General features: G+C 39.7%; 1 protein-coding gene across 2 annotated transcripts; it reads right to left on the reverse strand.

Annotated features, from left to right (window-relative positions):
• Nucleotides 1-246: 246 nt before the first annotated feature.
• Nucleotides 247-12,075, reverse strand: LOC109870707 (short stature homeobox protein). Of its 2 annotated transcripts, none has more exons than XM_020461313.2 (6): nucleotides 11,684-12,075; nucleotides 9,985-10,193; nucleotides 6,142-6,199; nucleotides 5,749-5,837; nucleotides 2,613-2,825; nucleotides 247-2,241 (listed from the first exon to the last, which is right to left on the reverse strand). In XM_020461313.2, exons 1-6 carry the CDS (start codon nucleotides 11,931-11,933, stop codon nucleotides 2,152-2,154), a joined length of 909 nt encoding a protein of 302 aa, XP_020316902.1. In that variant the 5' UTR covers nucleotides 11,934-12,075; the 3' UTR covers nucleotides 247-2,151. The 2 variants fall into 2 exon arrangements, with proteins under 2 accessions (XP_020316902.1, XP_020316901.1); XM_020461312.2 differs by having other exon boundaries at nucleotides 5,749-5,858; nucleotides 11,684-12,074.
• Nucleotides 12,076-27,708: the final 15,633 nt, after the last annotated feature.

Below are 27,708 nucleotides of genomic sequence, written 5' to 3' on the forward strand. Positions count from 1 at the left end.
TATTAATGTGTACTACGGTATTCACTTCCGGAATGTTTTGATGACGATAATAATGTCTCTGTTTGATATGTTGTTTAGCCTCTTGTATGATTAGGCCTATAAGTCACTCAATATATGAGAATCTAATAAAGGACTAAAAAGTAGAATGATAAATGTTACCATTCTATGGCCCAAAATCCCTCACAGAATAATAAATAAATATTGTTTTGATTAGTCTTGAAAGGAGTTGTTAAAGTATCTTAAAACTTCAGTACAAATATTTATAACTTTATTGATAGTTTACTTGTACATTCATATTTTGTGAATCAAAAGGAAAAAAATACAAACTGTATAGTGAATCATGTTTAGGCATGCTTGCATATGAAATGATAATACTTGTGGTAGGCATAACAAATTCAATGGAGCTTAATCAAATTCAACCATCCCTGAAATGTTTGTAAACGCTGACACGCATCTCCCGTTGCAAATGTAACATTTAAAAAACATGTAAAAATAAATGCGAAGCCATGTCAAAATGTACACTTGTATTTCAACTATTTTTTAATTGTATAAACTTTCAGACAAAAATAATAAATAAAAGCACCCATGTGTTTAATTTAAAATGGAGACATTGCTAAATAACTATAAATGGTGGTTTGAGAACAGAGAAAGTGTTGGTAAAACATTGTTTGAGGTAGACCTTACTAGGATCTGCTTCTCAATGACACAAAACATTATCCTCTGAATTTGCAAATGTTTCAAATATAATACTAGCTAGAAGGCATTCTTTATTTGGGTTGTTAAACCATGAAATTGCAACATGAACATGCAAATAAATGCAAGTTTAACATGTACAGGCCAAAACTGTCTCTACAACACTGCCATGGTTTTATTTTTCATATAACATCAATTGTAACATTTTGTTAGAATCTTTGGTGGAATTTGACATAATGCTTTGTCTCATGTTAATGCAATAGATTATGATAAATTATTTCAGATCCTAGTTTCAGTTATTGATTTCAGCTTCAAACCCAGGTGCTCATGTCTACCTCAACAAGTTATTATAGTTTCCTGATGTGTACAAAACTATGTTTGAAAACCATTGCATTTCTGGGGTTATGGCAAATGATTGAGGATGAGTTCGCAACATAACATAATATACAATGCTTTAGAAAAAAACGGGTCTGTTTGGCAAAGAAATTCAACACACGGATTTATCAGTGCCTGAAACAAATCACTGCAAATCATTTGTTTATCTCTAACAATTAACTGCTTTTTTTCTCTCTTTTTTTCTTCATATTTACAGTATTGCACTTAAACTGCGCACAATTGCATTTCAGTTTAACTGATGCTTCCTTCATATTTTCAAAATTACAAAAAATTGCAGTTATACCCTTTATCCTTCTAAACGTTTTGTGAACGTCTCTTTTTGATGACATGTTAAAACCCAAATCGGTTCCTTTCCCCACCCTCATTTAGTAAAGTAGTATCTGCTTGTAGTGCTGTTTGTAAACTCCCACATACAAGACCTGAAGTGCAAAGAATATCTTCACTTCTATTCCCAAGAAACATCACGATAAACAGAAAGAAAGAAAGCTAGAGAGAGAGAGAGAACAATGTGAGGAGAACAGCAAAAAAACTTATTTTGGACTCATTCCCAGCAAAACACATTTACACTTTCCATCCTCCAAAAGCAGAAAGTAAGGGATTAGATTAGCCTATTCCTGTCAGTCCACAGTTTCAAGGAAATCAAACCCCAATGATCTTTGACTTTGTGGATGAGAGTATATATAGTGGGAATTTTGAATGGCAGTGATACAACAGAGTTGGGGTGTTAGGTCGGATACAACATGGCCAGCCTCCGTGATAAGTCTGCAGTCCTCCAATAGAACTCATGCACTGGGCAGCGGCAGGAAACAACACAGTGGTTACACAGAGAACATGGCCATTTCTTTTCTCTTTTTTTCTTAAATTTTGTATTTTTTTGTGTGTAATGTTTAGTCCGATGCCTCGTGGTGTCAGTGTCTTTTCCCAAACACACAATAGTCTGTAAAGTCAACGTGACGGCATCGGCATCAGTGAGGCTCTAGTATTTGGCCCTGCTTGCCTGCTTTGCCAGTTTGCTTTGTTCTAAAGTCTCCCGGTCTGGCCTGGCCCGGCCCGGCCCTCGGCTCAGACAGACATCCACATGTGTTTGTACGGTCCTGGACTTGTGATGTGTGCCTGGAGTGGACTGAGCCACTGGCCCCGCAGAAGTCCTGCCTGTTGGGCGAAAAGTAAAAGGTGATTTCATTGGTATTTAATTACCGTTCTCTCTACAAATGGGTGTTTTGGCAGCTGGTTTTGTGACAATTTTCTTGCTCCCCTCCTTCTTTCTCCTCCTCTTCTTCCTCCACTCATTCTCTCCCCATCTCCCTCTCCCTCTGTGTCTCTCTTTTTCTCTCTCTCTGTCTCTCTTTCATTCTCCCTCTCAGTGTTTTTTTTTTTTAATGTTGTTTTGTTTAAGCTGTAAGTGTCAGACCCGATCACAGGGCTCAGTCTTGTATGAGAAGCAGGTGATTATGAGGGCGTGGGGCGAGCGGAGGGGAAGCCCGATGGGGTCAGAGACCCAGCGCCTCGGCATGTTTTCTTGCCTTGAGTCGGAGGTCAGCGATGCTAGAGTTCTTGCTGTTGCTCTTGGCAGCCGCCGCCACGGCCGCCGCTGCAGAGGCTGAGTCCGCGAGAGAGGCGATTGGTAGTCCAAAGGGCGGGGGCGGGAACATCAGGTAGGGTGCATGCGCCGCCAGGTGAGGGTGCAGGTGATGGTGGGAGTGAGCCACGCCCTCCAACTGGAGCTGGGCCTGGACCTGCCGGACAACCAAAAACAATCCCTGGGTTAGTGAGACCCTCCCAGCCCCTCAGGTTCTGTGTGTGTGTGTGTGTGTGTGTGTGTGTGTGTGTGTGTGTGTGTGTGTGTGTGTGTGTGTGTGTGTGTGTGTGTGTGTGTGTGTGTGCGTGTGCGCGTGCGTGTGCGCGTGTGTGAGAGAAGAGCCAAGGGTTTAGGTTTCACAGTTTGACACTATTTAATTCCCCTTCAAGTTCTACCCCCTCAAAGCTGTTGCTTACTGTGTGTTTTCTCAGAAAAATGTTAGGAACTGCACTCTGAGCCTTTCCCCTTTTTTCATGTCAGCTATTCTTAAAGTTAATGAATCATACATAACTTCACAGACACCACGTCCAGTTTAACAGCCTAGAAATCAAAGTCTTTCTAAGACCCTGAACAGATTTGTCTCATTCACAGTGAGATCTCCTTCATACCCTTGGAAATATGCAACGTCTTGTTATCCTGATTACGGATTCAATTGCATAAATAAATATAAATCCACGCAAAAAATATTAACGTATTTAGAGTTATAAATATTTATCCAGACATATTCCTGTGCAAAGGGAAAGTGAAAGTCATAAGGACCATAGAGTATCAGTTTGCACATTCTTGGCAATTATTTTATGAGGAGTAGGTGAAAATGAGAAATCCCTGTACTTCAGAAGGAGAGCTGCGTTGCCTCTTGCCATTTCTCAAGCGTTTCAAATGCCACAGGAAGCAAGGAGAGAAGTGAAGAGCCTCGTACTTTCTCATCCAACCCAAATAAAACTTCATTTAAGCAACGCATGGTAAACGTTTTGAGAGAGAGCTAAATGTTTCAACCAATTTCAAATGTGACGCTATTTCGACATAGCCAATAACATGGAAATTGACCGAAATTAAAGTTGTTTAACTGCGAGAGAGAATTAAAATAAACCGCAAAATGTGCTTTCTTGGACGTTATTTCATTACGTATTGCTGACCAGTATTTGTACTTGCACTGAATTGCATTGACACGAGCCACAGACACAAGCCAACGCATAAATGACCAGTAGGCCTTCCTCCATATTTTCTTTCCCACCAACTGTCACTCTTACCAAACACTCAAAAAAATAGGCCTGATTCCAGATAGATGGATACTGCCTTTCATAATAACAGCTAACACTCAAACAAAGAGCCTTATTCCAAATGTATGAATGCAGACTGTCAGTGAAACACAGAAGGGAACCCCTCTTTGAGAGGGAATCTCTCAGCGTGTTGTTGTTAAGTTTGCTGGGAGGATCAGTGAAATGGAACAGGGCATGAGCTGCTACAGGCGCTACCCAGTCCCCAGCACAACAGCTGGTCAATATATGTGTGTGTGTGTGTGTTTCTGTGTGTGTGCAAGTGTGAATGCATGTGCATTTGTGTGAACATGTGTACATGCGTATATATGCAGGGGTACATGTGTACGTGCGTATACATGCAGGGGTACATGTGTACGTGCGTATACATGCAGGGGTATATGTGTACGTGCGTATGCATGCAGGGGTACTTGTGTGCTTGCATAAGTGTGTTACAGCCTGCCCTGTGCTTGTCTGTCTCAGGCCTGCAGAGGTAGGGCTCTTCTCTCAGTATGCAGGCCTCATGCCTCCCTCCCTGCCAATGCAGCTCACCACCAATATCCATCAGAGCCTTCTCCAGTCGGTGCTTTCATCATCTCTTTTATGTGCTTGCGTTGCGCAAGTGTTGCCTTAATTAGGCCCAAGCTTTTCACAGGGGTGAACAGACAACTCAACGGCCAGGCCGCAAAAACAGACCTCACCAGATCAAATGTCTCTCTAACAAACACAAACACACATCCCGCTCTTAACGCACCCCAAAGGTGAAAGGTGTTCTGGGGTTGAGTTGACTCTCACACACCACTCTCCAGCTCCATAGAGTTCTCATTCACAACAGCCTTTGTAAACTACAACCTCGGACGATAGGGGTCTATTTTTTGTATAATAAGGGCATATGCACCTCTCTCCAATATCTCTCACAGATTCGGAGATGATTGTGAAGTGTGGTTGGGGACTAAAATAAAAGTAGGGTGCATTTCTATGACTGCATCAAATCTTTCAACCATGCTAAAACATTTAGAAACTACGGCTGTTTGTCAGTTAACCTCCTTGAGAGTCTGTTGACGCACCCATGCGTCAATCTAAGTAACATAATAAAATAATTACTCATCAAAATCCATCACTTTAAGATAGAGATATCTGTTTTTTGCATGGGCTGCGTCTCAATCCACCGCATGCGCCTATGTCGCCCTTCCGCATCTGCGGTGATGGGTGGCTGAGCCACAGCGGTGTTTGTCAGACCATGACACATCCTAAAAATGTCTGGAGCAGAAAGGGAAAACGCTCACGAACACGATGGTGTTCTCCGTTTTGCCCTACGAACCCCACAAGTGTCATGGGACTCATCAGAAGGTCACCAATACCAGATAAAAAAAACGGAATGGAAGTATGGAGGTAGTTTTGTGCCAACAAAACAGGGGGTTAAATATGTGTCTAAAAAAAACACAAACCTTTCCTGAGATTTCTTATATCTCCACTTCCAAACCTTATTCTTTGCAAAAAAAAATTACTGTCTTTTGTTGCCATTTATGAATGTGTTATTCAATGTGTTTCTATGGGCTATAGTAGTAAAGGCCAAATTCTCTATTTTATCAAAACAAAAATATAGATTTGTTTTTATATACCTAAAGGGGTCCTAAAATTCTAAACGACCTTCTTAAAACAATTCCACATGTTAGTTTAATAGAATCCCCCCCCAATGGCTCAGACTTTCAGAGGTTAATTGATGTTGAATATTAACTTTTACTTGTGCACAATCACTCACTTGCATGCCTGCATTTCATCAGTAAATATTTCACATAGGATGAAAAAGAGAAAACAACGTACCTGTTGAAAAGGCATCCGTAGCGCTCCCATGTTGACATATGGAGCTACTCTGCAGGCATCCAGATGACTGGCAATTCCCAGAGTGACACCTGGAAAGTATGAAGAGGTGTCTGTCAGACAGTGAGACAGTTATAAGTTTGAGTATAAGGCTGATATGATTGGTCAAAGGTTACAAGATGACATTTTACAAGTGATTAACATATTACAGTACATGCACATGAAGGTTGATTAACTTTACAGGCTAGAGCATAGGCCTACATAATTATTGTAAGAAATGTGTGATGTAACATACTAGCAAACAATTTAGTAAACATATGCAAGTGTAAAATGACAAGTGTAATAATCATTGCAACATAAATCATAAAAAATACAAGTAGATGGATAATAAATTACCTTTATGCATCTGGTTTTCTTGTTTTCGACATTTCGCTCTTCTGTTTTGAAACCAAACCTGGAAACCACAATTTTAAACAGTGAATGAGTGTATTGTAGAATATGCATGTTGGGGAAGCTACTCTGAAAATATATTTTACCAAGCTACCAATTACTTCACACTGGAAGAAGTTAAGCTACACTAAGAAAATGATAGTTTCATTGACTAAAGTTACTTTGAAAAAGTAGTTCACCACATCCAAACTTCTTTGGGAAAGTCATCATATGTACATCAGAAATGTTATAGAGTACAAATTGCAAGAACATATGGGGTATATGTTACCATAAAGTGTCATTTAGCCTATTAAACACAAACACAATGTTTTAAGTGAAAATGAGGCAGGTCTGATGCCGAAAAAGAAAATAAATGATTGCCTACTTCACCCATATTTTATTGCATTTTTTAAACAACAAAAAGTAGTGTAGTTCTAGTAACCTAGTTAGTTATACCGCACATTAGAGCGTTGGACTCGTAACCGAAAGGATGCAAGATCGAATCCCCGAACCGACAAGGTGAAAATCTGTCGTTCTGCCCCTGAACAAGGCAGTTAACCCACTGTTCCTAGCCGTCATTAAAAATATAATAAGAATGTGTTCTTAACTGACCTGCCTAGTTAAATAAAAGTCAAATATGCATGACAAAAACGTTAGCTACGGAAAACGCTACATTTATTTGAATTTAGTTCAACTACCACCAAGCTACTGTAAAATGCAGTTAATGTACTCCCCAACACTCCCCAACACCGAGAATGTCGATGATGACATTAATGCTCATAAAATTAGCCTATAAACCTATACTGTTTTAATCATGAATTACAACTGAAATAATTGCCTACACAATTATAGATAATATAAGATCGAATATATTATCTATAATAGTCTAAAATAATATACAGCATATCGTCACAAAATGTATAGCTTAACAATATTTATTGATAGGCCTACTCCAATTTACGTAGGTTTATGTGCTTAAAAAACGGGTCCAAAAAGGTCACTTGACTCCGTCTAATCTACTAGGCCCTTTTGCTCTCCAGGTTACAGAAGCAGCATAGCCTATTATTAATTATCATCAACCTAATTTCCCTCCACGAATCCATTATCTCCTCTCCCCTCCGACCCCAGTAATGATTATCATTTACAGTAGCCGAATTAGCGACGAGAGAACCACAAAGGGCACCTTAATTACTCAAGGTGCTGCAGCCATTTTAACGAGTGTGGATTGGACTGGAATAATACGTTTTGTCGATAAAGTATGCATTATTGACATAGCATGTCCACAGATTATTTACCCAAAAAAACTCTCCCTCCATCACATAGCATATTGGAAACAAATGTTCGTTTAATGTAGTTTTTAGAAGATAATTATTTATGATTAGGCTATTATTGGTCTATTATTACCCTGTTTCCTATTATTATTGTTATTATTATTAAGCCTATATGGCTATATCATTATTCGTATGGCCTACTGCTAATTTTATTATTTAATTGTTTTAGGTTATATCACGAGGTGTATTTAATTATTTTACTTTTTAATCACTGATGTTGTTGTCTCTTAAAGGTCTGTACTGACACAAAATAAAAACATATCTACATACATATACATATACATATACATATAATATATATATATATATATATTAAGGCTATATATATTGCGTGCCAGAATGCTAAGTAAAGTGAACTACACTGGTTGCGACAGTTATTTCTTCATTAAGGACCACTCAATGATGCGCTATACAAACGCCCTAATCTCGTTTCCTTTAGATTTTTATTAGAGACAGTGAATAATGACATTTAATTTAGCTCTGTACCAGAAACCCAGATATATTAGTCGTAATAGAATTACTGCACGCTCCTCACCAAGCTCTCATAACTTTCAATTAGATTCCTCAGCTGCGCGCGACGTGGGGCTTCTGTTCCGACGCCTAAGTGCAGGTTAATACCCTTCTATCTACCACATGCCTTACAATTTACTTATGATAGATTTGGGGGTTTCAAATCGAAAAACGGTCGGCTGCGACATGGATTTTAATGGTGTGTGATTTTAACCCTCACGGCCCATTCCAGTCTATACGCGTTATTGTTGTAAATATTGAGTAAATATTTCTCCCATTGCGATTTAACAGGTAAATGCTTTCCTCCTGTCTTACCACAATTTGATTTTATCCATGTTTAAAATTATATTTTTTTTGTGTCGCGCTTGCAAGCTGTCACACGGTGCAGACTTCTAATATTAGGCTACTTAGTACTTCGATTAGATCTCGGAACACGAGGTGTGCCACCGACTGAGTTCCAGCAGAATTGAATTATTTCTAATCCATTTTTATGGGAACAATATATCAAGCCAATGGCAGATATTACAAAGACAACGCGGGGGAAAATGAGGTGACTGGCATAGGACGGTGTCCCCTGAAGCACTCGTACAATCTCTTCATTAATTTTTATGATGTGGTAAGATCTTTCCGAAGCGCATAAGCTATTTTTCTTCTACAATAATCGGCCAGGAGAGAGGAGACGGGTTCAAATGCATCCAATGTCACTTGAGCAACTATAATGTGGCAAAGGTTATAGGCGTCATTTTATTTGTTGAAAAGCAACAGTATTTTGGTCATGTAAAAAAATAGACCAATGTTATAATGATATACATTTATTTGATAATGGATAATGGATAGTGTTTAATTGCAAAACCAATCATTAAAAAATCAACAGTAACCAGTAGGCTTGCAGTATTATTATTATTAGCAGCAGCAGTAGAGGTAGTACTACTACTACTAGTAGTACTAGTAGTAGTAGTGTTCTTGTTGCACTATTATTGCACTTGATACCTAAAGTTAATTTAAAAATATTGCCAAACAAATCTCACCGAGGTCGTGAGGTCAATCTGTGTAATATCGATATAATAAATAAACTCGTGTGGCTTTCACCATGTCGACACAGTCATATTTGCACAGTTTGTTGCATCTAATATTTCATAATGTTTGTCTCATTGCATCATAAAAACAGCTCACTCAACACGTTCTCTGGAGTGTGTAACATCTCCGTATAACTGAGCCTTGACAACAGGCAGGGCGGACCGAAATAATGGTAAGTCTACATAGCTCATGAAAATTAAACATAACCAGTGATGTTCTATCAAACGGGTGAATAAATTATATTCAAACGTAAGCCTCAACGCTATCTCATTTTGACGCTACTGTTTTAAATCATCCCTGAATAGTTTGTATTTGTTTTTACACCTGCACATAATAGAAGAGATAAATGCCAAAGCTGCACCTAAACGTGTTTTTTTAAGGCGATTCTAACCCAAACCTGATTTATCTCAAAATATTTCCTTTTGGCAATATTTCCTTTTTGTTTTAGAAAATGTAGGCCATCTAAAAATATATATAGTAGTTTTTAAAGGCAGCTTATCAATACGGTTTGTAGGTTATTGCCTTGCAAGTGTTGACTCTATAGCCTTCTGAAACGTGTTTCATTTGTGAGCATATATCATTACTGATCTAGGCCTTACATCCATTTTATCCATGTTATTCCGCACCACGAATTACAGTAATCTTCTTGCGTCACCCACTATGACCCCAGCCTCTGTCACTGGATGTCTCAATCTGGCAACCTCTCACACGTTCTTTTTAGAACAATCCTTGATGCTTTGAGCTTAAAAACTCAACCTATTTAGACCCACATGTTGTTTATAAAATGAAATAAAATAAAAACGTATGCATCTAAAGGACAGCCCTATCTAGTTTTGTCCAAAACCTTTAGGGTTATGCTTTTCACTTTTAGTTGATGGAGACCGGGAGTTACCTGCACTCTCGCCTCTGACAGTCCCAGCCTCTGGCTCAGCTCTTCCCGCATGAATGCGTCGGGGTAGTGCGTCTCGTCGAACAGGCGCTCCAGCTCATTGAGCTGTTCCAGAGTAAAGTTTGTCCTGCTCCGCCGCTGCTTCAGTTTGCTCTGTGCGTCCTCGTCCTCAGACTTTACGTCCTCCTTCTTCTCTTTACACTCATATATCCCTGCGTGAACACACGTTTTAAAATACAGTACACCTCTAGATTAAACACAAAAAACTCTCAAACACCTGCAACTACAGCTTGGCTTTACAAACACACACACACACACGTATAGAGTGTAGCTTATATTCAGTTAGTGGAATACATAGTATGTGTTATGCTAGCCAGCCAGCCAGAGACGGTGAACAGAACATGATAAACAAGTTCGATCTCTATTGGTCAAAATACAGGCCTGCAAACTTACAAAACCAAAAATGCAGGTCAATGCACTGTGTGTTTACTATAATGACAGTTATTCCCACACATACATATAGAAATATTCGACCATAAAATTAGGCCTTATCATTTCCTTAGTGCTATTTGCCTACATGGATCCTTCATTGGAAGGAATGACCTTCTGAAAACGCCCCAATTTCCACTGGACAATCTGAAACTGTGCACGGTGATACCAAACAATTGTAGTTTATTAATGTGACTTTTATTTTGGAACACTATACGTGTTTTATATTGTCAATTGTATTATCAAATACAGTAAATTGTAAAACCTTTAGATATAAAAGAGTAAGCCTATATACAGGTTATTTTTCGGGTTATTTTAATGGTTGGTATAATAAGCCTATCGTACAGCAAAATAGCTCCACCGTAGTTGATCGTTACAAACTTAATAAATAGCTTAAACATTTCACAAGGTTAACGTGTTGCGTAAAAGACAGTTATTTTCAGATAGGCACATATAATATGTTTAAGATTCTCAAAATGTTATTACCGGGGCTAAAGTCTTGAAACGTCATTATTACTATCATCTAACAATTGTTTTCCGTCATCATTAGACGGAGCTATTGTAACACTGCTATTACAGTGCAGGAGCGTACATCCAACTTCGAGGTACACGGGTTCATTTTGCGTATGAAGTTTTTTCTTCCTGTTATGTCATGAAAATGCGAGCAAGAAACACTTCATATAGGCTAACACTGTCAAAAGAATTTATGGTACAATTAATGAAAGTTTAAAAAACAAAGAATAAGCTATTGTATGCTGACGGGCAGAATGCAAGTACCACTCCTATTAATTGTACAGTGGAAACATAGAATTAAGCCTATCATTATGCATATCATCGCCATCAATAAGATATTATGCAACGATATGATGTGTTAATAAATACAGTGATCAACAGGAGTGAGAGAAGATTGATTATGTAGCCTAGGATTCATTAGTTTGGACCACTGCTTTTCACTGCAAAACACATGACAGTGGGCCTACTATAGAGAACAGTATTTCGAAGTATCTGCACAAAATAAACAGTAATTGCAATCATTTAAATGTTTTTGTTATAGTTTTTGACGTTGTAAATGTTTTGGCCACCACATATTTTTGTACTTTTACAATCGGTGCACCGAAAGTAATCGTGAAAACCAAGGGCTTGGTTCGTGTAAAAATGCAATGCATCTAGGACATTCACGCTACACAACTCGAACGGCTGGATAGAAACGTACCTTCCGTGGCCCGTGAAACGTTAAACTCCTTCAGTTTTTCTTTCTCTAGCTCTACGTGCTCCTTGAATAGATGTACCGGACAGTGGTTGCTGCCTTCCGTTATGTCCTGTAGACTTGTCTCCGAGTTCCCCAGCTCCCTCGCCCGCGCCAAGCCACTCTCCAAAACTTCCCTGTACGTGATACTCTCCTTACTGCTCTCCTTGGTTTTCTGCTCGAAAGATTTCGAGACGAACGCCGTAAGTTCTTCCATGGCCGTTCAGTGGTCCTGAGCACGGAACCCCACTTTAAAATGACCGATTTAACGTTAGTTGTCAGCTCAAGACGCAGCGCTCGGTCGTAAAAAGAAGCGATATTGGGGGTGGAGAAGAGGTGAGATCACTCCTGCTGTTATGACTGTGTTTTTGAGAGCACACTATTTATACACCGCCACCTCAGCCCAGCCCCCACCTCTGCGTCTTGGGCAATTACGGGCTGCTCGACTTATCTGAATTCAACTTTCAGCAGCTTCTCCAGAAATCAATGCTTCGACGGAGGCAGTTAATTGAATTAGGGGTCATTAAAATGCCTTACGGTACCTTATGGTGAAATGAGTGGGAAATCTGTAGGCTATTAATTCATTCGGCGATAATTTCATTAACGTGATTTCGAGATATGAATATGGAGTGGCTGGGTTTGCTCCTCCTGGTGTTGCTATTCGTTTGAGTTGACAACTAAGAATTTAAAGCACATAGGTGGTCTCACAACATAATCCGATATAAACAACTCGCCCTACAATGAGAAAATATTACATTTTAGTGTTGTTGTTGTTTTAAAAGTGGAAAACATTTGCAATGGGCTAGTGATGATTTAGCCAGTCAGATAATGTCTATAACGGTGGTGTATGATTCGAGTACAATTAGGCTACGCATGTCATTTCTCGAGAGGGAGAATTAGCTTAACTAAGTATGAAGCCCAATTATTTTTGTTTTGCAGGTGTGAATCGTGTGACAATACTTGGAAAGAGGCCACAGTCCACACATTTTCTGAGATTGTAAATTACTTTGAAATATTGCAAATAAATCGGATGGCAATTATTATAAATCTAATTTCCTTAATAATAATCTAACGATAAGTGACGAATACCGGTTTATGACGTTTTTATCTCATAACTAGTGAGTAAATATTCACGATTCATATAATATTCTATTATATGTTTTTTTGTTTGCATAAAAATATGATAGAAAGTAGACTAACATTACACCATAAATGTACGCTATAATATAGGGGCATATACTGCTAATCCAATAGAACACATCTCAGTGAATGTGACAAGTAGGCCTACAGATTTAGTTCATAATTCATATCATTCAAACACCTCTGGGAGTGCTCTAAATGTTAAACTGGACTTATCCTAAAATAAAATACATTGATAATCAATACAATTAGGCTGCAAGTGGTGGAAAATGTTCCCTGATTTATATCTAGGATTTTCATGAAAATACATGTAGGCTATAATAGCTGAACATTATCTAAAACGCATGCATCGGTCCAGCTCAGAAACACAAAAGGCCGAGAGAAGAGAGCTGTCTCTGGGGTATTCTACCCGGAGCGCCCCGGCAGTGTGAAAGCACTCGGTAAAGCTGTGCTCTCTAATGACGTGTTTTGATATCTTTCCATTTATCACAAAACCCGTCTCGCAGCGGCTGACGCGCGCGGGCTGAGCGACTTTCCCTCGTGCGATGAACTGTGCCCTTTGTTGTTAATCGACGTACATTTAATGGACGTAAATCCTCCTCATGACACAAATCTGTGTTCAGAATCGAGGGCCTCGTTAATGTCTTCATATAGAATAATTTGACTTGTACAGGGCTGTGCATGTGTGGTCAATAACTAAATAAATCCTACTTGGTCTCCGTAACCATAGCATTAACTTATGGGATGAATACCCATCACAACCCATTATTCAAATCATGGCGATATTGGTTGATATCTTCAATCATAGGCTACATCATAGGCCTATTTCAGTTTGTGTCCATGGTTCAACAGAGAGCAACAACTACTAGGTGATACAGGTGAGAGGGCACCATGGCTGTTTTAGAGGTTACCAAACCACACTAAATGTGCTCTATATAATTAATTTGATTAAAATGGCCTATAACTATATATTAATTGTAGACCTGTTTAATTGGAAACAGCATATTTGATTTAGATAGTGAAATATTAATATTTAGGATGAAAATATCATATCGGAAAGTAATGTAATGTTGTAAATGTAATGTAAAACAACAACAACTATTGTGACATAGCCTATTTGGACATGTCAGTCTTTTCATCTGACATGCATTTCAAACTATGGTGTTCTCTTCATCTGCACAATCTTAATTGTGAAACTTCAAAGTGTTTCTTTTTTTTCTAAACGTTTGAAAATTAGTGAGTGCAGTCCAATTGACGTGGAGTATCCACATGTGGTGCCCAATCAACAACAAGCTCGAGGGTATCGGAATACACCAGTGCAAATGGAAGAGTGATGTTCTATATGCAGCAGAGCTCATGTTGCCATAGTTTAGCGGCGAAACATCCTTAAAGGGGCACGAATCATATTCCCCCTTCTCTATATATCTCAAACATTTTCAGCACCCCTCCCACCCCGTCTGTCTCAGTAGTTCTTAATATGATATTTTATTTCAGTAGCGTGGCAATGAGTATCCGAGAAAAGTCAGAAGAGTCATTCACCTAATACTGTAGCCAGCTGAATGGTTATGTGGCCTATTGTAACTGAGTAAAATTACTTTCCCGATAACAAGTGTTGCTTTGCCATATTTGTAGGCACACATTTATCTCCGTTTAGCCTACTGATTCTATTTACTATGCCTGCATTATACTGTCAACGAATACAAACATATATTATTATTATTGTGGTTGTTGATGTTATCATGAGCAAATTCCTATTACTAATCCGTTTTGTTGGGCACATTATTCTGTTCAAAACAGAAGAGAAGGGGATACAACATAAATCAACCTGTCTGAAATAGAAAATATATCATTGTTGAAATTTTACGATATTCAAAATAGAATAAGTTGATAAATAAAATACAAAGAATCATCCATCTGTTTTCGTCATTTCATAATTTTCGCATAAATTGATGCCAAAAATCTAAATCTCGAAATCGGACATTTATCTATGTCCTGAGGAAGTCGGGAAATCAAAACCGGCCACTAGGGGCAACCGTGAGCACTATTACCATCAAATGGATGGGGAGGTGGATGGGTGTAATCCAATGACTCTGGATCCATTTTAAAGTTGATTAATCAATCCCAGTTGTGGACACTGATTTTTCTTAATCCTATGACTCTAGATCAGTAGGTTGTGTGTTCGATCCCAGTTGTGGACACTGTATTTTTATTTATGGTTTTAATCCTAATCAAAACCCAGTCGTGTTCGATTAATCCTATGACTCTAGATCAGTAGGTTGTGTGTTCGATCCCAGTTGTGGACACTGTATTTTTATTTATGGTTTTAATCCTAATCAAAACCCAGTCGTGTTCGATTAATCCTATGACTCTAGATCAGTAGGTTGTGTGGTCGATCCCAGTTGTGGACACTGTATTTTTATTTATGGTTTTAATCCTAATCAAAACCCAGTCGTGTTCGATTAATCCTATGACTCTAGATCAGTAGGTTGTGTGGTCGATCCCAGTTGTGGACACTGTATTTTTATTTATGGTTTTAATCCTATTCAAAACCCAGTCATGTTCGATTAATCTCATCACTCTGGATCAGTAGGTTGTGTGTTCAATCCCAGTTGTGGACACAGTTTTTTTATTTATGGTTTTAATCCTATTCAAAACCCAGTCGTGTTCAATTAATCTGATGACTCTGGATCAGTAGGTTGTGTGTTCGATCCCAGTTGTGGACACTGGTTTTTTATTTATGGTTTTAATCCTATTCAAAACCCAGTCGTGTTCAATTAATCTGATGACTCTGGATCAGAAAGTTACATGTTTGACACAGTTTTTCTTATAGCTGTACCAACTGCATTTCTGTATTTTAAAGTGTATATATCTTGAAAACTTGGGTGCTGATGTTCAACATATTTTGGGACTATATCAACAATGGACTAATGAAACAAATACCAAAATATCGTTTTTGGGAGGAATTGTCTTTTAGCCCTTAACTTCAAAATTTGGAGAAATGGAACATACAGAGCAGCAGGAGCAACAAAAACACTTCAAAATTTGACGTTTGGAGCTACATTGAAATGTGATGTTTGGAGAATGTGGATGGACACTGTGAGAGCTTGTTGAGATTTATGCTTTGAGGTAGCCTAGTTATTATGTTTGCCGCAAAATTCGTAAGATAGCCTATACCGCAGACGTTTGGCTGAAAACAGCCTTATCTACTCTTTTATTTTGAATTCCCACCACATGTATGAATTTGAATTCTCTGCGGGGAGTGTAAAAATAATTTGGTAAACACAGAAGTTGTCTTCTCCTTATACGTGTCAGTATTAACCCTTCTATTTAGTTGGCATTGGGAAAGGCAGGTTGGATAATAATTTCAGCATCTTTGACGAATCCGGGCTCCTCTACAGCAAAGCAGCCTAATAGGACCAAGTTCTACTGTCAAGTAATTTCTACCAAATGGAGGGCTAAAAGTGAAGAATCTACATCTTTTTCATAATGAAGTCAGCCTTTAGCCCACAGTATACAATGTAGCCAATTGATGCAGTGGTTTTGTATTTTTTACTGATTATTAAGGTTTGGATAGCCTTTGCCATCTGTGACAGTTTGTGATCCTGTGAAAATACTGATAAAATGATGAAAATACCCGCTCACATTCTAACATTTTCAGAAAACAACAAATGCATGGGCTGGCAGTAGTTTGTAAACAAAGATATAGCATAAACCTTTCTAAGACAGGTTTGATTGAGTCAGTCTCTTCGGCACTGCATCTTTAAATAGCGGCAGACAGAACACTGTTACTTTAAGAAATAATTGGTTGGAACCATTGCAGATCTATACCTAACAAGTTGGCAGAGCTGGAAATGAGAGCCGTGGGTTCAGCTCCAATACAAAATACCATAAAGGTAATGATATCTGATTGCTCATCTAGTGCTAATCTTATGTCCTCTTTCCCTGCCTCTGATAGGCTTTGGCACATTATTAGCCAATCAGCAGGTTTGAATGACTCGAATACGATTCAGAGCTGCATGCATGGGACAGAGAAAGACAGAACTGTGGGAAGCAGGAATGTCTATGATGTCTATGATGTAAGTGTGTGCCTGTGTGAATGGACTATAATACATTGTGTCTGGGGGAGTGCTTATGCTGCATTCATAACCAAGTGGGAAGGTGGAAATTGCCAGTTGTGAAGTCATAAATAGAAGTTGAATGCATTCACATGCTCTGAACTCATTGAGAAACTCCAATTGGCTAGTAGGGCCCCACAGTGGAGGTGTCATAATAGACATAAAACCTAGCGGTCAAACAGGTAAATGGTTCCAACCGTTTTTCCACCAGTCATTTTTCCCATAGGGGATTTTAGAAACACTGAAAATAATGTCTGTGTTTTGTGTAGGCTAACTCTGGTGTGATGTTTTGATAACCATGTAAATCTCTTTCGGACAAGGTGACTTTTATTCATATTTTCGGTTCTATTTACTCTCAGAATCTAAAATGCTAATTAGCATTAAATTAGAGATCTTGCAATACTACAAATCCCTCCAAGCTCCTGCACGTCATCTCTAGCTGACACCTTTGCAAACAGGTATTGTGTCAATTTAAAACTTGCCCAAGAAAGATCACAGAATTGTAATTTTAAAGAAATGTATTCATTATTACCTTTAGTTAATGCTAGATAGTTAATCCAGTAATTCTTGCCTTTGCCTTGATTCGGCAGTCTCCTCCAGATCATCATGGCATTTGTAATTCTTTATGATAGCCACATTAGCAGCTAACTAGCATTTAATTTGTTGGGGGTAAATACAGGCGAATACATGATAAAAGTCACCTTGTCTGAGACAGATTTATACAGTTATCCAAATGCTACGCCAGGGTAAGCGTTCACAAAACACAGCCATTATTTTCTAAAATCCCCAATGGGACAAATTAATGGTGTTAAAATTATTAGAACCGTTTCTCTATTTGACCGCAAGGTTTTATGGGTATTATGGTTCATACTGTGGTACTCTATGGCAAACAAGCTGTCAATCACAAACTAAAAGTACAGCTACCATGCTCAAAAACAAATGATAAAAAAACAACAACATATAAATAGATAGCTTTTTTAAATCATGTTTTGTTAGTGCAATTAACTGCCAGAAATTAAGGTAATTTCCTTAGTAGGTGATGTCAGAGGTCAGCATGTGGGAGAAGTCGGAGCTCAGGGGTTCAAGAGGGGTTCAAATGAATTTATCCCTGTTGTATGTGGTAAATACCACCTTCCCACTTGGTTATGAATGCAGCATAAGACCTCTGCTTGGAAGCCTGACTAGGTGGTTGTCAGTCCCTCTTGCTCTAGCAGGGCCTGGGCAGTGGGAGGGTAGTGGAAAGAAAGGTAGACTCGGGCCGGGCCTAAACTCTGACAAATGCCGCAACAGCATTTGAATCGTTAATGTGTGAAAGGATGAATTATTATTCAGATAGACTATGTTGTTTTGAGATGAAATTGACTTGCACTCGTAATGATTTACCACATAGTATATAAGAAGATGACAAGAAATGAAATTAAGAAATGAAATGTATCTGCAAAATGAAGTAACTACTTGGCAGAAAACCTAACAAACATTTGCAAACCAGCTTATGTTTAAGGTGAACAGATTTAGCTAAAGACACTTTTGAATCAACTATACCAATATAAAGAGAAGTATATGTGTCTGTTCTTGTTTCTCTGATTTATAATCCAGCCAAAATCATGTTGCATGGCAGATTGTGTTTCCTAAATGTTATACGTATAGCTCCAGTAAGCGCTTCACTTACAATTCCTCCAAAAATGGACAAAGTTCAATGATTTACCCTTAAATGTTTTGAGATGTGCCAGCTTCAAAGGAATGCCCATTAAACAGACACACCGTCTCGCTTAGTATGGCACCGGTTGGTTTCAGCCTCTCCAGACTGCTAGGAGGAGTGCCAACACCAACTGTACTGTATTACAGCTATGCTGCGCTCTGCTCTCGTTTGCTCAGGTCTGCTCTGCTCTGCTCTCGTTTGCTCAGGTCTGCTCTGCTCTCGTTTGCTCAGGTCTGCTCTGCTCTCGTTTGCTCAGGTCTGCACTGCTCTCGTTTGCTCAGGTCTGCTCTGCTCTCAGTATCCCCAGGTCTGCTCTGCTCTCAGTATCCCAACTGGGTAGAGGAGCAGAAGGACAAGGTTTAACCTATCTTTTGCACAATTTAGGGTCACACTTTAAGTTAACATAACATGTTGTGTAACATGTTAAATGTGATTCTAATTTATTGGTTTGATCATATTTCAGAAGATGTATTCTAATTTCTGAATTGGTCTGATAAATGTTCATAAAATTATCTGATTTAACCTCTGGTAATGGATTGTTCTATTGTTTCAAATGTAATTTCAGATGATCTTTAATGACAGTAAGTATTAACAGTGTTTGTTTATAAAATGCCAGTTGCCTGTCTTGAGGCATTTTTAAAAACTTAAACTTTTAGGTAGTTGCTGTTTTGTTTGGTGCATTCATTTAGGTCTCCTACCATTATTAGAGCTCCAGTCTGTTGAAAGTAGGCTACAGAGTACAGTATCCGACTATCCGTTACCATCTGGTTTGAGGACAAAATAATTTAACATGGCAAAAATACCAGATTCCTCTGAACATTCGTCTACAAAGCAGTAGGAGGCCGTGGGGGAATATCTTGGTCTCCTCTTTGGATTGTTATTTTTCCTCATGTATTTTCTGTCTGCTATCTACCCACAGGGCAAAGAGGCCTTAGATTTAAAGAAAGCATGAAATTGACATTATACCCTGAAATGCTGTGCATATTTGCAGGGGAAACACAGTAATGCATTGACCATTATTCTCTGCTCTCTGCTCTCTCTCTCTCTCTCTCTCTCTCTCTCTCTCTCTATCACGGATTCCCCTGGTACTGCTGCTCGTTCCATGCACCAGTTCCAGAGGTCTACATCACCGGCCTCTAGGCTTCACTGAACTGTCTCATTACGCACACCTGATTCCAATTCTCCTGATTAGTAATTGTATTGATGTGCCCTCTGTTCACCATTGTCTTGTCGGTTATTATTCCCATGTCCGTTGGCCTTGCGAGTACCTGTGCTTTGTTGTTTCGACGTTTGTGCTGCGTGTATTGTGTACTCGTTATTATGGGTCTCGTCCAGTGTATTGTTGTGCACTTGTTATTACGGGTCTCGTCCCCTGTATTGTTATTACGGGTCTGGTCCCGTGTATTTATTAGAGGTTTAACCTAGCTCTTTGGTTTGGGTTACATCCCTAGTGTTTTTGTATACGTGTTTATTTTGGGCTTCGTACCCGTGCCTTTTCATTGCATGTTGAATTTTTGGGTGGAGTATTAAAAAACCCTATTACATATTCCTGCGCCTGTCTCCAATCATTTATACAACGTGATTCTCTCTCTCTCTTGTGCTCTCTCTCTCTTTCACTGTCTATCCATTAATCTATTGTCCTTCCTTATCTAGCTTTGTCTTTATCTATCCATTTATTTCTCTTGTCACATCACTCTCCATTCATCCCTATCCCTCCCTCCAATAGCGGGTTGTGATACGATACAAAACAAAATGGCACAGTATGAAACAATACCATATGGTTTAAAACCTTATTGTCCATTTATTGATGTATTCACAGAAGTATGTTGGTGGGTCATTCAGGTTTCCACCATTTATTTTCCTTTGATGTTTTGAAAGACCTGCACTAATTTCCTGTCTTTCACAAAATATGACGGGATGCAGGACCAACCCCTCTCCAGGGGCGTATTCATAAGTGCATACTGCAGTAAACGGTAGCAAAATGTTTCGCAAAGCAAAACCTTTCACAACAAAAAATATTGGAATTCAAGTAGGTCCGTCCCATTTTCTTCCGTTTGGTTCCCAGTGAATACACCCTTTATGATATTAGGGCTAGTACCCAAACAGGCCTCCAGGGAAATAAATCATAATAAAAGCACAAACACAAATCAATACTGTAAAGATAAGTAAAGTTGTGTACATTTGGTGTTTTATGGCTCCATTCATAGCAAGTTCACGCTTTATTGTAGTCCCAAAGGGAAATATGAAAGGGTTGGTGTGGGCAGGATATTGTGCTGTGTGGCCATCGAACTCTGTAAAAAGAGCAATAATATCAATGAAATATTTTTGAGAAATGAACTGAATGGGATTTACTGGATATTTCATAATAAGTCACTGAATTACATCATCTTCCTTATTGAAGATGTGTCCACTGAGGTCATATAGACAACATTTCAAATTGTAATCCCAAGACACAATGAATACCAATGGCACATACACCATTTTATTAACAACACTAGCTTTAATTAGATGCAGTTATTTTAAAAGGATCAGATATTTGTACCCAACACTGGATTCAGCATTTAGTTGTTTTTCTGGACTTGACTTCAAATGATCTATCCACTCCCATTGAATGGCCATAAAACTTTGCTGGGTGGTTGCATCATGTGACTGGCTAAAACCTTAATAGGAGCGCGTTAGTCAGTCACAGCCTGTAGCATTAATTAATTTGTCTAATGTGAAGATGGATTAAGTTCCCCTTGGCAGAGGAACGCTCCCACCAACATGTTAACAACGTCTTCAGAGACCAATGAGCCCCATTTACAGTAAGTGTCTGTTTAAGAGAGAGAGGGAGAGAGAGAGAGAGAGAGAGTGTGTGTATGTGTGTGTTGCTACAGCAGCTATAAGGGGTCCCTCCGGTGTCGGCCACAGAGAGCAAGGCCATTTGACACAGACACACAGACATGCTTTAATAGAGCCAAGCTACACTTGCTCAATCATGCAATTAGAGTGAGTTATACAGATAAAGACACTCTCCGTTACTCCTCTGTCTGTGATGGGAGGGAGGGGAGAGAGAGGCTTTAGTCATTTACAGAGGTTGATTTATGCCCTGCTGGTCTTGAGAAAGAAGTAGTCACTCACTGATAGCCAAGCTCATTACGATTAATTAATTAACGGCAGGATACAGAGTGACAGAGCAGAGGAGCGGGACAGAGGGGACAGAGAGGGGGGAGAGGAGGGGGAGAGAAGAGTTGGAGAGGGGATGGAAGAGTTGGGGAGGAGGAGAGGGGCGTTGTGGAGGAGGGAGAAGTGAAGTGGAGAGAGAGAGACAGAGAGAGAGAGAGAGAGAGAGAGAGAGAGAGAGAGAGAGAGAGAGAGAGAGAGAGAGAGAGAGAGAGAAAAGTAGGGGAACATAGATGAACCAGGGAGGAGGGAGAGAAAAGGATAGGGGATGAGAAGGAGAGTGGAAAAGTGTAGATGAGAGCAGAGGAAACAGGGAGAGGGTGAGCAGAGGATAGGAGGAGGGAAGGAGAGAGGTAGAGGGAGAGGGGGACAGGAGAAAGGGAGATATAGGAGAAGGGGGAAGGGGAGATGGGACGGGGGAAAGCAGATGAGTAGAAAGAAAGGGGGGTTTACCATCTGTAGATACGTCCCTAAGCAGAGTCACTGGGCCCCCCCATCTGTCTGGTTTGGTCCCAATGTCCCCTTAAGCACCCCATTGTTGGAGTTGTTCCTATTCACTGGTACTGGAGCTCAGGGGTACCAGAATCACCTTCACTCTCAATGCAGTGGGCCTGGGGCATTTTTGCGAATGTGAGTATATGCACAGTAACACACAAACACACAGAAACACACACCCTGAACTCTGACCTCTCCCACTGAGAATGACATCTAAATCGGAGCTTATCCACTCAGAACAATAACACTGCCACACTGCTCAATTGGCCAAATAGCACGGTCTGGGGTTTTCCATGCTGTGTGTGTGTGTGTGTGTGTGTGTGTGTGTGTGTGTGTGTGTGTGTGTGTGTGTGTGTGTGTGTGTGTGTGTGTGTGTGTGTGTGTGTGTGTGTGTGTGTGTGTGTGTGTGTGTGTGTGTGTGTGTGTGAGTTAGAGAGAGAGAGCGAGAGAGAGAGAGAGAGAGAGAGGACAGAGTAAGTCATTGTAGGAGCCATCAGGCAGCACCCTGAGGCTGTGTCTGTTGGCTGAAGGCTGGCTTTGATGGACCAAATCACTGCCTCTTATCTCTCCCACGTCTATCCTTTCTCTTTCTCTCCCTTCTTTTTCTCTAAAGACACTGAGGCCAATCCATCCACTCTCCAAAACCCACCTGTCATAATGCATTATTTTTTATTTATATACTGTATACTGTTGAAGTCGGAAATGTACATACACCAACTCAGTTTTTCACCGATCCTGATATTTAATTCAACATAAACTCAATAAGTCAAACAATCTGGAGAAGAAGTTAGCTTTTCTATTGACGATATAATATATGAAAGCCAACATTTTGATACATGTCCAATTGGATTCACAAGGTATCCAATATGTTGATATAGTGTAAGTAGGATTAGAAATGAAGGGTATTAGATGATCTTCCCTTTCTACATAATGAATAGCACAGCCGGTACTCTCTCTCTCTGTTGTACTTTAAGGCAAAACCCACCTGTCACCATCTGTCTCCACTGTTTTACCCAGTCAGGTGTTGAGGTAGTGGAGGGAGAAGACCGTCAGAAGTCAGAAGAAGCCTCTATGGCCACAAGCAACCATTACTTCATTCCCTCTCAATTTGATACACTTCATTTATTGCTATGTGAGATCCTGAAAAATAGAGAAAAACAGAGGATTCGGATGTCATGTTAACTATAGAATATAACTAATCCACCATGGAGTACCTGGATCTCTCTCTCTCTCTCTCACTCTCTCTCTCTCTCATTACAGAAATCATTCCTGCCCCCCATCCCTCCATCTCCATCCATCTCTACATGGACTCGGGCACCAAACATAGCAACGTGACATGAATCACTAATCACTTCATATTAACAGGCGTTAACGAGTCTAGGCCCCAACCAGGGGGAGAAGTAGAGGATCCCCCTCACGATATTAAAGAGCTAACATAACATACACAGGAAAAGACCAGAATGCAAAATGGCCTCCAGCCTTTGGAGAGCTTTGCGTTAGCTGCAAAGTTGTTTTCCTGCAGAATTAGGCGATTGACTAATGGCGTAAATGCTGTTAATTACCCGTGCCAGAACCCCAAACAGGCTTTTCTGCCTCTAACTAATAAGAAATCAATTAGCTAATGAATTGGTCGTTAAGTGGAAAAGCTAATCTTGGCGGGGGTATTTTTTAATGATTTTTTTGTGTGTGTGTGTGTGTATGTATGTGTGTGTGCCCGTGTGTGTCTGTGTGTGTGCCTATGATCCCGACTAATTGCCGTTGTCATACGGCGCTCTCAGCTTTCAGTATTTCCTAATGAACCTTCATTAGATCATAACTGGCACTCTTGGAAGATTCGCAGGCAAAACCTGCTTCCCAATTATTTTTAATTGCCAGACATTCACACAAACAAGTGCTGCACCTTTGCCGAACATGAGAGCCGTGCCTGGCTTCGCCTGTGTCTCCTTCATTACTCCATTTGAAGACGATTAGATGGCGGGCAGGGTCGCTTTCCAGGCTGCTGTTGTCTGTCTGTATCTAAACAGCTCCATCAGTTCAAACCAGTGGGCTTATTGTTGCTTATTGTTACTCTCCCCTTCTTCACTTTGATTTGTGGCGGCAAGAAATGCTGCTGCTTCTGTCACGGCAGGGATTGGTGTCTGTGTCAACGTTGTACACACACACACACAGACGTTGTAGAGACATACACACACTCATTTGTAAAGAAACTGACAAATGTACAAACACACACTCATGCATTCAAGCAAACACACACACACATACAGTCTGTGTGTGCCACAGTACCTGTACATGTGTCAGCCGACAAAAACAAAGGAGTGAGAGCATCCCTCCTAGGCATGAATAATTAAGAAAAGACAAAAGAGCCTTGTTTTTCTTTTTCCATTCGCTCTTTCTTTTTTTGTGTCTCTCAAACCCCAGCCTCTTGTTTTTTAGAGTTATTCACTATTACAGTAAGATATGGATGAGCGTGTGTGTGCACGCGTGCTCGCATGTGCTTGTGTGGGTGTGCCCTCAGTGCTCACGGAACAGCTTTCTTGGCACAGGTTTCCAATTGGACCCAGTGAAACATCTTATAAATGCAAAAGTCAATCAGATAGATACAGTTTATCCTGAATATTTTTTTCTTCTCATAAACACCTGACTTTGGTGACACTTTAGAATAAGTTATTATAATGTGTTAATCAGACCTTTTTACCCCTCTCTGCCTTTCTCAGCTGATGACAATCTCAGTAGCCTTGGATTCACGCTACGAGAAAATAATCGATAATAAAGTTTGACAACACTTTCTATGAAGTACATAAGTATAATGTTTTATAACATGCTTTATAATGTGTTAAGACACTAACTATAAGCATCCATAATAACTCGGAAAGGAGCGATTATACAACGATGACGTTTTATTGATCATTAACTATAATGACTGCTAAGACTGTGGTGCATAAAGTATGATAGCCAGTTATTTCACACAAAAGGCCCTATATTACATTAAAAGAACAACCATAATGTATTGTAAAGCTTTATGACGAACTATTCATGTGTTTCTGTTTGCTTTAAGTAAAGTGTGACCATTTACCAGAGGGACAAACGCACCACAACACATTAAGCTAACCAGGTAACACTTTATATAACAGTGTGATATGGTCATAAAGCAAAGCTGTCCATTATTTCAATACACAACAAACATAGCTACATTCACAGTCAAGTGCATGGAAAATAACTGTGGCCATAAGTCTGCCAGTGCGGAAGTTGCTCCCGCTAGCTAGCTATCTCCCAGCTCTATCAAACCTTTCCTTGTAGATAGGCAGTTTAGCCGTAACATTCTTGTTGAGAGAGAAGTCTTGTCACTAGCTAGCTAGCCATTCACTCCCAAGTAGGACATGAGCAGAAGCAAGCTATTTCTCTATGTAGAGATAGCAGCGCTAGCTAGCTAACTTCACTAACTAGCTAGCTACAGGTGGAATTAAAACACTTACTCCAAAGCACATTGCACATTAACATCCTCTTTCACTTAAACTCATGTTGTTGTTGTTGTTGTCATAACACATGATTAAGCATGTTATGAATGATTATATATCTATGTACTTCCTAGAAAGTGTTACCATATGTTTGAATTCTTCCTCTAAATTCACTCAACCCCCCAAAACAATTTCAGTCTAAATGTAGGCCAAACAAGGTTGTTATTGTTCAGTTCCAGACCTAGGCCGTCAACCCGACTCTCCACACACCCTGTAGACTCAGTATTAACAAATCTGTTGGGCAAGCACATATTCTCCCTGTCCCAGTAATCCAGCTAATATGCTTTCAGTGTCATGCCAGAATCGCGTGCCTTTGAGGTAGCTGTTCCTGGAAGTAGTAGTGAAAGTATGCTGTGGCCAAGGCCTCTGATTTATGGTGAAGCCAATCACCTTGCACCACCTGCTCTGGTTGTGTGTGTGTTGGGTGGGTATGTGTGTGTGTGTGTGTTGGGTGTGTGTGTGTGTGTGTGTGTGTGTGTGTGTGTGTGTGTGTGTGTGTGTGTGTGTGTGTGTGTGTGTGTGTGTGTGTGTGAACGTGTGTGTATATTTCTGTGTGTATATATGTGTTTGTGATGACAAACAGTAGGAAGAGGGCTGGATCAACTTCACTGACGGCCCGGGTTTTGATAGCGGATGAATGGAGCACCAGATGTCTATCAATATTTAGTAGTAAACATCACAAAAGTGTGGCGGTGTGGCAGCTGAGAACGTGTGACAGTCATGAACTGGTAAGAGTCAAAAATAGACTCTGGTTTCACCTATTAAACAGAAAGTGTTATAACTTATAACTTGCCTGTAGTTTAGTCCTGGTTTTATGGGAACTGTGAGACTCTATAAGTCCTATATTTTGTCAGTGCAAATACATATTGTGATGACCTGCGCTCCTTTTATGATGTTAGAACTCTATACTAAAGCCGTAATTTAATCTCAGGCACATTGTATTCATGGGTTGCACCTCTGTTACTCGGTCGCATCACACCATTTTTATGAGGGTTCTAAAGGAGCCATAGTGGCTCCCGAAAGTTGATTGGTGCCCAGTCATTCTGAATGACAGCTAATGATCATTTAGTCTAAATTTCACTATATTGGCTTGGGAATACAATAACATTTCTAAAGTAGGCAAGTCATTTGTAGGAAACAAGTTTTTCATCATTATGATGTCGTCATTACCTAGCAAAGTTTGTCAACTATACCTAACAATGCTAATGTTAGCTAGCTAAAATCCGGTGCTCTCCCCTCGATCTTAGCTAGTTAGCAAATTATATACCACATCTAAAGTCAATTTAACAATATCAAAATGGTGACAAAAGGTTTTCCTCCAAATTATTTGCCTCCTTGAGAAATATCATCATATCAAAGCCACTATAATGCACTTTTGACAAAATCTTCATCAGCACCAATTGAGAATGCATTGAAAAACCATTCAGTCGGAAACAGGTCTTCATAAGAACATTCAAATCCATATTGTGATGAATCGTGCAAACCATGAATAGCGATTAAAATTGACAGGTTATCTCCGATTGATCCGACATTTGCAGAGTTTACCATGAATGTGATATCTTCGAAAACGGGAACATTACGTGTAAAAGGCGCATTGTCGACTGCTCTGTAAAACTTCCTACTCTATGTCTCACAAAGACACAGCGGTTGAAACCAAAAATATAACATTTGGACTCATCAGACCAAAAGACAGATTTCCACCGGTCTAATGTCCATTGCTCGTGTTTCTTGGCCCCAAGCAAGTCTCTTCTTATTATTGGTGTCCTTTAGAAATGGTTTCTTTGTAGCAATTTGACCATGGAGGCCTGATTCATGCAGTCTTCTCTGAACAGTTGATGTTGAAATGTGTCTGTTACTTGAACTGTG

This window comes from Oncorhynchus kisutch, linkage group LG26 (assembly GCF_002021735.2).
Source record: "Oncorhynchus kisutch isolate 150728-3 linkage group LG26, Okis_V2, whole genome shotgun sequence".
NCBI lineage: Eukaryota > Metazoa > Chordata > Actinopteri > Salmoniformes > Salmonidae > Oncorhynchus > Oncorhynchus kisutch.

Coding starts and splice junctions, on each gene's coding strand:
- LOC109870707 (XM_020461312.2), bottom strand. CDS start 11,933: ATGGAAGAACTTACGGCGTTCGTCTCGAAATCTTTCGAGCAGAAAACC. Junction 10,194..11,683: donor CGTTTCACGGGCCACGGAAG/GTACGTTTCTAT, acceptor GTGTTCACGCAG/GGATATATGAGTGTAAAGAG. Junction 6,200..9,984: donor TGTCAGAGGCGAGAGTGCAG/GTAACTCCCGGT, acceptor TGTGGTTTCCAG/GTTTGGTTTCAAAACAGAAG.